At 36.8% G+C, this 9,439-nt stretch overlaps 1 protein-coding gene across 2 annotated transcripts; it reads left to right on the top strand.

The window, feature by feature from the left end:
* Positions 1-355: 355 nt before the first annotated feature.
* LOC133803124 (uncharacterized) lies at positions 356-2,863 on the top strand. Of its 2 annotated transcripts, XM_062241072.1 has the most exons (4): positions 356-603; positions 1,052-1,092; positions 1,734-2,018; positions 2,163-2,863. In XM_062241072.1, exons 1-4 carry the CDS (start codon positions 487-489, stop codon positions 2,692-2,694), a joined length of 975 nt encoding a protein of 324 aa, XP_062097056.1. In that variant the 5' UTR covers positions 356-486; the 3' UTR covers positions 2,695-2,863. The 2 variants fall into 2 exon arrangements, with proteins under 2 accessions (XP_062097056.1, XP_062097057.1); XM_062241073.1 differs by lacking the exon at positions 1,052-1,092 and having other exon boundaries at positions 358-603; positions 1,744-2,018.
* Positions 2,864-9,439: the final 6,576 nt, after the last annotated feature.

The raw sequence follows: 9,439 nt of genomic DNA, 5'->3' as shown, positions 1-9,439 counted from the left end.
TTGATCAATTTCTAATTGGATTTTCATAGTCTCATCTGCCATCCAATCCAATCCAATTAATATCAAATTGTACAAATACAATCCAATTGTAATTGGATATCTAATTTTTGTAATTAGATTGGTTCGGAGTAATTTGATTGGTTTGGATAACGAGCACCCCTAGTTGCTACTATCTAATGAGGTTGAAGATTTATTTGCAAATATATAGAAATTATTTAAGTACCAAAGGTGATAGAGGTTGAGGTTTTTTTTTTGCAAATTTACATAAATAAATAAGGGTATAATTGTGATATGAATATGCTTTTATAATAGTGAGATATTATATATAATTTGAGGCCAGCGTGCGTTTGGTCTAAAAGAGAAGAGGATAGGTGTCAATTGACTTAATTTGATTCGCTGCTACAATTTGCAGAGAGAGTGATGCTCTTTTTTTTATACTCAAATCACTTGCTAATGGTTTCGTAGCAGAGAAAGAAAGCCAGTATCATGACAATGGGTGGTTTAGCCGCAACAACACCAGTATTTTGCTCTCTATTACCTTCCTCCTCCTCCTCCTCCTCCACCATCACCACCCGTCGCTCCTTCCTCTCCACTACTCCTTCTGTATGTTCTTTCTATGATTCTCTTTCTTCTCTCTTAAATTTTCCATTTTTCTTTCTGTTTTTTTTTTTTTTTACTTTTTATGGTGAATATGAATCTTCTGTGGAATTTGATTCTCTTGCTATCTAACCAGTTTGAACAATCAGAAAATCTTTGGAATTTTATATTCAACAATTAAGCTTCAGGTTGAAGTTGCTCAGTACTCTTAATCATATCTGTACTGATTGAGTGCTCTATTAATTTACACGTTTCTTATTTATTTATTTATTTTTAAAGAATTTGATAAGAAATGATAATCACTATGAGAAAAAATATTGCCTATTTATTTATTTGTTTTTAAGGGAGTAAGAAGGCAGGTTAAAGTTTTGACTGATTATTGTACTTTTTTTTACTACGACTTTGACAAGGTACTAAAATTTTGAGCTTTTAATGCGTTGACTATAATGTGTAGGGGAAGAACAAGGTTTCAATGACTTCACATCATTCATGTTGGTTAGCATTTAAAGTAAAGAACTTGTAATAATTGCACATTGATTTTCTGTTATCTTCGTTCAAGAAGTAAATCATGGAAACTTTTTCGTTTAGCATTTTCCTTTAACTATGGTGGTGGATTTGGATAGGAGGAGGACATAATATAGTTTCATACTTAGCTTAATTCAACTTTCTGGAAAGAGGAGTTTTACTTTACTACTGCAAAATGCTAAACATCGTTTAAGTTAGAAATAATAGAAAATTTGTAAGGAAAATTTATTTGTGTTCTTGTACTTTATTTATGCATCATAGCTTTACTGTGCAGTCGAATCAGTGACTGTTCATAGTATGTTTCTATATATCATAGCACTGCATTGCTCATTATGTTTCATTTTTCTGTATCCTATAGTAATCAGTGGAAATGAACTCTGTTTGATAACCATAAATGTATCCAAGGACAGAAAGCATAGATTCGCCAACTGAGTTGGAAAGTTTTTTTTGTTTTTTACTTGTAAATAATCATTTTCTGATGTATGTTTGCTGAGGCCTAACAAATATTCTTATGATCTTGTGAAACGTCCTACTGTAGTACTTGTTATGAATCTTTGCTGTTCTATGTTTTTAAAGAATTGTGACCTTGAGTCTTGACTGTAAAGCTTCAGTTTCTTACAGATAAATTGCAAGTTAAATCTTCAGAGATCAGGAGCAAAGAATATAGTGAGAAAAATAAGTTGTGGCCTACTAAAAGTGGAAGATGGTTTAGATGATGAGTCATGTGAGTTAGTCAATGGGATAGAACTCTCTATTGGTGAAGATGTTGATGCCTACCTCTTCACGGCAGTAAAGAACAATAATAAAACTGGGATACTTCTCTTGTCTGATGTTTTTGGTTTCGAAGATTCTTCAACGAGAGATTTTGCATACCGTATTGCTTGCAATGGCTACAAGTACGTAGCTTTGATTCAATTTGATTTGCTTCCAACATCAAATCCTTTGCTCTGTGCTGTCTATTGTTGTTTAGAGTCACCCGTTCTGGGAGTATACTTCTGAAACTTGTATGATAATTCTCTGTTCTTTGAGTAAACATGCAGTGTTCTAGTTCCAGACCTATTTCGAGGAGATCCATGGGCAAAGCATCGACCAATGGCTATGTTTGAAGAGTGGATCACAAAACAAGACCCTAAGAGGGTTGCAAATGATATTGCCATGTCAACAGACTGGATGGTTAATGAGTTTCTGGCTGCAGGAATCTCAAAGAAGCTTGGCCTAATAGGATTCTGCTTTGGTGGTGGCAAAGTGATCGAGGTGCTCGCCCAAGATCAGGGCGCTTATTTTGGTGCTGGGGTCTCCTTTTATGGCACGAGGATGAATCCATCTTTAGCTTCTAATGTGAAGGTTCCTGTGCTGTTTATTTCAGGGGACAATGATCCTCTTTGTCCAGCTAGTTTGCTGGAAAATGTTGAGAAGAGAATTGGCAGAGGATCAAAAAAGGTAGTGTTTAAGGGAAGGGGTCATGGCTTTGTACACCGGCCAGAATCTCCTGAAGAAGATGCAGATGCAGAGCAAGCTTTCGCCATGGCTAGAAATTGGTTGTATGATGGCTTGGTGGCAGCAAACTCCTAAATAATGTAACGCTCGTGTATATTCGTATTATAGGGTTGAAGTTACCAGTGAAATTGTCTAGAATTTGGTCATAAAACTTTGAGTTCAAAGTTTTTATTGTAAATTAGTGTTACTTGTAGCTCAAAGCTGTGTCGAAGCCAATGTGAAAGTGAAACTGGTCATTCTAGAAGAGTATTATCACAAGTATCTATACCTCAAATCAAAATGCCTCCAAAACCTTAATGTTACATATAATTCATGGACCAAACCAATTATTTTTTCAAGTACAAGGCACGCTTCTCTATCTCCTCAAAAGTACTACAAGAAACTCTAAAAAGCCTTTTAAAGTTATTCCTACCACAAACTTAATAGGGATGTCAATCACAAACCTTTCCAAGGATGTCAATCACAACCCCCTTCCCATTCGCGGTACCCTATTTCAATTCTTGTTTCTGTCTCCATTTCTATTTATTTCCTATCAGGGACTGGATGAAAAAAATTTGTTGGGATGAAAAAATTCACACGAGAATTTATTTATTTACATAAAGACAGGACGACCCCCACCCTTGCTTACGCCTTAATATTCAAAGATGAAAAATGATCATTGCCTCGTTCTTCGTTTAGACAGAAACTCCATGCCCCATCACAAAGGGGCCATGAGAGAGAATTTGTGAAATGAGATAAAAGAAAATAAGAACAGCGTGAATCCTAATTCTAACATTACTATGAATACCCACACATTTTTCTCTAACATGTCAAGCCAAGGTAAATTGTTGTATCTTATCTAAATGTAATCTGCCTATTAGGGAAATGAAAGTATGAAAAGTAAGAATGAATATTCTGTATTGATTAGATAGAGGTAAGCTATATAAATACATGACTAAGCTAATAGAATGAACTAACTACAGTTGTTATTACAATAACAGATTCTATAACAGAATCCTAACAAAACATAAATGGCCTAACAACTTATCTAACACCACCCCCTCCCCCCTCAAACTGAGTGTGTTTAATGAAACCACACTAAGTTTGTCTCGTAAAAACTCAAATCTAGTGCTAGACAAAGCTTTTGTTAGGACATCTGCGATTTGAGAATGTGTTGGTGTGTGCTTGACTTGAAGCTGCTTGTTGAGGATCCGCTCACGAACAAAGTAAAGGTCTAGTTCTATATGTTTTGTCTGAGAGTGAAGTATAGGATTAGCAAACATTAGGACCGTATTGCGAAAATTAAAGGAGTGCACACAGTCGCAATTTGTAATAATTTCTTAGTAAGACCAAGTATCGTCCCACAAGGACTGAATTATCAATTACCAGATAATTAATTCTTAGTTTTTATTTGGTTAAAGAAAATTGGTTTTGTATCTTGATAATTAAAAACAATAAAGCTACTAAAAATAATGCAAGATTGTAAGAACATAAACAAGAATAAAATTCCAAGGATTTAAACAATTAGGGGTTTTAATTTCATCTACAATCACTCCCATCAATCACTAACACAATATTAAAAACTTTTCTTCTTATTAAGCTAACAAGTTGTGAAGGTATTTTATAATCGGATTAGGAATTATTAAACTCAACCTAATTGTGAACTTTCTATATTTCTATGATAAATTCAACAATTAGGAGGCAATGAATTCACAACCTAGATGCTACACAAAAAACCTAGATACTTTCGTTCTAGACTAAATCTATGCTGTTTCAATCAAAGCTTGTTTAAATTTCACTTTTCAGAATTTCAATTCAAACACAAATAAATAATGAAATAAGATGGTCAATCACATTTCATGCATTAAAATAGATTGAGACAAGCTTAATAGACGAAGAAGAAAAATACTAATATTACATTAGATCATCAAAGGAGTTCAAGAGAATCCATTAAAAACCCTAATAAATATTTAGTTCAACATTGCCATTCTAAACATAAACAGCAATTAAAAATAACATAGAACTAAAAGGTAATAGAAAAAGAACTGTAGAGAGCGAATGGAGATGCTCACCGGTGTGTTCCTTGCTTCACAATTCGTCCTCTATCTGTCTGATTACTCCATCTCAAAATTAGGTTTAAGAACCTATTTTTTTTCTTTTGCAATGCGGGTCACGGCCCACCTATTCCAGCGCCACGGCCTGTGTCTAAATTATAGCTGGGCTTCGATCAGGCGGGTCACGGCCCAACCCCTACAATGTCATGACCTGTGTAAATTTTCTAGGTAGACACACTCATTAGCGTCGCGACCCTCTATTCCTACACCGCAGCCTGTGCCAAACCTCAAAAAACAGGCTTTCTACCTTGGACCTGGCCGTAGCTCAGCATTGTAGCACCACGGCCCTTAACAACTTCTTCAGTTTTTTGTCTCGAAAATTCATCGATGCCATAAAATTGCTTGAGGATTCATCTTTTCATGAAATCAACACCAAAAAGCCACAATTTCATCATTTTTCTGCCAATTGCTCCAATTGTTATTTTCCTTTATTTATAAGCTAAAACGTGAAAACAAAAAAAAAGCATAATATTGCACTAAATAATATGATAAACTTAATAAAAACTACCTAAAACACAACCTAAACACAACACAAAACTAGACTCAACAGACCATGCTTTGGTTATCACACCATATAGTTGGAGGACTGTGTTCATGTATCTAAAGTTCAGACAGAAGTGATTGTATCCATACAACTTCAGCAGTGGCATTGGCTAAGTTGTGATACTCATCTTCTGTACTAGAGCGAGACACAATCTTCTATTTCTTAGAGGCCCACGAGACTAAATTTGTATCAAGATAAATGCAAAATCCTGAGGTTAACTGCTGATCATCCGGATCAGATGCCCAGTCTGCATCACAGAATCCAGTCAAAGAAAGAGTAGGAAACCTTTTCAATACAATCCATAGTCTAAAGTGTCTTTTAAGTACCTCAAAATTTTCTTGACAGTCTTCCAATGAGCCTCAAGAGGAGTTTGCATAAATTGAGAAACTTTATTCACAGCATAAGAGATCTCAGGGCAGGTAACGGTCGCATATTGTAGGGCACCTATAATGCTGCGATAAGAATGAGGGTCAAGGATAAGATCACTTCCATAGGCAGAAAGCTTTGCACCACCAGTCATCAAAGTGGGAAGAGCATTAGCAAGGTGCATTTTAGCTCTGCATAACAAATCAGTAAGATACTTTTTTTGGGACAAGTGAAGACCATGTGTTGTGTGATGAACTTGAATCCCAAGAAAGTAGATGATGTCACCCAAATCTTTGAGAGAAAATGAGTGATGAAGCCTTGTTATGAGAGCTGAAACAGTAGCATTAGATAGTCACCAAAAAATCACCCACACACACCAAAACAAAAGTAGTATGTAGATTAGTGATCCTAATGAAAAGGGACTGATCAGCCCGAGCACCTACGAACCCAAAAGAGTAGAGAGCATTCTTAATTTTCTCAAACCAAGTTCTTGGAGCTTGTCTCAAACCATATAGGGCCTTGTGAAGTTTACAAACCATATTAGGAGAGTTAGGATCTAAAAATCTAGGAGGTTGGGCCATAAAAACCTCTTCACTGAGCTCTCCATTGAGGAAGCCATTATTCACATCAAGCTACCAAATAGACCAATTATTGGAGAGTGAAACAATAAGAATAATGCGAATGGTTGTAGGCTTCACAACGGGACTAAATGTTTTAGTAAAATCAAAGCCATATTGCTGAAGGAAACCTTTAGCAACAAGCCTAGCCTTGTGCTTTGAAACAGTCCCATCAGCATTTTCCTTTAGCTTAAAAAACCATTTGCATCCAATAGCTTTTCTCCCTTGAGGTAAAAGAACCAAAGACCAAGTTCCATTCTTTTTAAGTGCCTCCAATTCAGTTTGCATTGCACATTTCCAATCAACATTCTGCAATGCATCCTTTAGTGTAAGAGGCTCTTTGGATGCAATATAGACCTTGCGTTTATAAACTCTAGCTTTAGCCCAACTGATCATATTATGTGTGTTGGCAGAGGCTGTATGTAAAGATGATGTTGATATGTCTGTAGAAGGAAGGACATAAGTGATGTTATGAGGAATAGCTAACGAAGAGGAAGGTAAAGCTACTGTAGTGGATGGTAGAGAATTAGAAGGAGGAGAAGGGACAGAAGGTGATGAAATAAGAGGACCAATAGATGGAGAAGGAACATGTTGAGTTGGAGGAGCATGAGTTGTGGAAGAAGGAGAATGAGAGTGAAGCGTGGTAGTAGAAACGGGTTGAGAAGGACAAACATGAGGAGTGGAACGAGTGGAGTGTGTGTTGGGAATAGGTGGAAGAAGGATTGGAGTGACCAGGAGATGGTGAGGTGGATAGAGAAGATAAAGAACAAGGAATTGAAACAATAGATATTACAGCAGATAAAGAAGAGGAAGTAGGCCGATTAGACACAAAGGAGGAAGTAGCATGAGTTTGTTGTGAAAAAGGGAAAGAGAACTCATTAAACAAGACATCCCGAGAGATGTAGAGTCTACCATTAGGGGACAAACACTTGTACCCTTTGTGGTTAAGACTATAGCCCAAAAAGGTACACTTGACAGGCCGAAACTCAAGCTTGTTTTTGTTATATGGTCTTATATTAGGGAAGCAAGCACAATTAAACACTTTCAGCTGACTATAATCAGGGTCTCTTTTAAAAAGTAGTTGAAGTGGAGTTGTATTATTTATAACAGGAGTGGGCAACCTATTGACAAGGAAGGTTGCTACTCTAACAGCTTCATCCCAGTAGTTTAAGAGCATTGAGGCATGAGCTAGAAGGGTAAGTGTTGTCTCAACAAATGCCTATGTTTCCTCTCGGCTACACCATTTTGTTGGTGAGTTGTAGGATAAGAAAGTCTATGATGAATGCCATTTTCTAAAAGATGAGATTTCAAAACTTGTTATTCCTCACCCCAATCTGATTGTAAAGCCTTAATGGAACATTCAAATTCTTTTTCAACCCCAAAGGTCCAAATGTATGAGTTGTAATGGTTTTGTATACTGAGTTTCAGAAATGGGGAAAGGGAATTTGTGGATTTTTCCTTTGCAACAAGCCTCACAAAAAATCAATGAAACTTTTATTACATTGTGGAACATTACAAAAAGACATTATAGTCTTTACAACTTTAGTAGAGGGATGTCCCAACCTGCTATGCCACAATGAAAAAGGGGTTCACAAACTTGTATTACAGGAGCTCATTTGAGCATTATTGACAAAACAAAAACTAGAAGAATTAGACAAGGGTATGGAGGAAGATGGAGATGAAGATTGATGATGAACACACTTCATGGAGGATGGTTAGATGACATAGAGGCCATGACTAAGATGTCCTTCCATTAGAATTTCCTTGATACCCTGATCTTTGACAAAACAATGGTTTGGATAGAATTTGAAATAGGCATTATTATCTCGGGCAAACTGTGAAACACTAATGAGATTTTTGGAAATGAGAGGAACGTGAAGCATTCGGTTAAGACCGAGAGGTTTAGAGGAATAATGATTGTGGAAAATAGACTTACCAACATTTTGTATGTTTAGGCTCGCACCATCACCCATATGGATCTGCTAGAGCCAAAGTAAGGTGTCTTTTGTGTGAAATTACCATCATCTGCAGTACAATGACTAGAAGCTTCTGGATTGGGATACCAAGCTGGATCCATAACAATATCAATGGAAGCAATATTAGCAGATTGCTTATCAACATTTGCAGCTCCAGCCCTAGGAAAATCAGCATTGAACCTCTGATAGCATCGAGATGCAAGATGACCTTACCTAGAGAAAAGTTGACACACTGCTCGACCAGTCTAAGTTGTGCTAAATTGAACAGAGGAAGCAGAGTAATTAGAAAAGGAACCACTTCCAAAACCGGAGCCAGAACCACTATTGTTGTTGGAACCTTCATGAGGATAGACAACATAAGGATTCCAATTACTTCAACCACCACGAGCAGAAAATGAGGTGAAGTTGAGAAGGATGATCTATGATCTGAATTGGAAGAGAAATTAGGGAAAGGAGAACCTCTGCCACGGTTCATGCAATTAGAAGCAAGATTGACTGAATCCATCTCTTTATTGTGATTGTCCATGCGATGTTCTTGAGAAAGAAGTAGAGATTCAATTTCAGTGACAATATAGAGTTGATTTCTCAAATTAACAGAAATAACAAAGGTATCATAATCAGGCAACAAGCCCTTGAAGATAGCAGCAATGTGTTATTTGATGGTAACAATATGACCAACAGATCCAAGACGATCAACCATAGTCTTGATACGCAACAGATATTCATTAACAGAGAGAGAGCCTTTCTTGATGTTCTGCAAAGCGTTAGTAAAATGATCTATTTTTGTAGAAGTCTGAGTAGCAAAATATACCTCAAGAGTTTTCTAGACCTGAGCAAAAGTAACACTACCAACAACACGAGTGAGTACTCTTTCGGTCATGGAGGAAAGAATCCATGAATACAACAATTGACCTTGTTGCTCCCATCAAGTGTAGAATGGATTGACCATGTTAAACACTTCATCAAGCTCTGTGAGATACTTCTTTAGAGGTTGTACAGAATCGAAGATGTAATCGTGAAGCTGGTGACCTTTAATGGCAGAGTACACTTGTGGTCGCCAAAGCAAAAAATTATCGGTATTGAGCTTGACAGAGATCTTGTGGGAGAAAACAACAGGTTGAAATGGTGGAGGACGATTTGTGGAGTCAGGCGCAAGCGTAGTGGTGGCTAAGGGAGCAGTGCTGGAAGCCATTGATGGAGGTCAAAGAAAGAAACTAAGCAAGA

Source organism: Humulus lupulus, chromosome X (genome assembly GCF_963169125.1).
Source record: "Humulus lupulus chromosome X, drHumLupu1.1, whole genome shotgun sequence".
In the NCBI taxonomy this organism is placed as follows: Eukaryota; Viridiplantae; Streptophyta; class Magnoliopsida; order Rosales; family Cannabaceae; genus Humulus; species Humulus lupulus.
The sequence above is the reverse complement of the archived record's forward strand: the minus strand, read 5'-3'. Positions and strand labels throughout refer to the sequence as shown.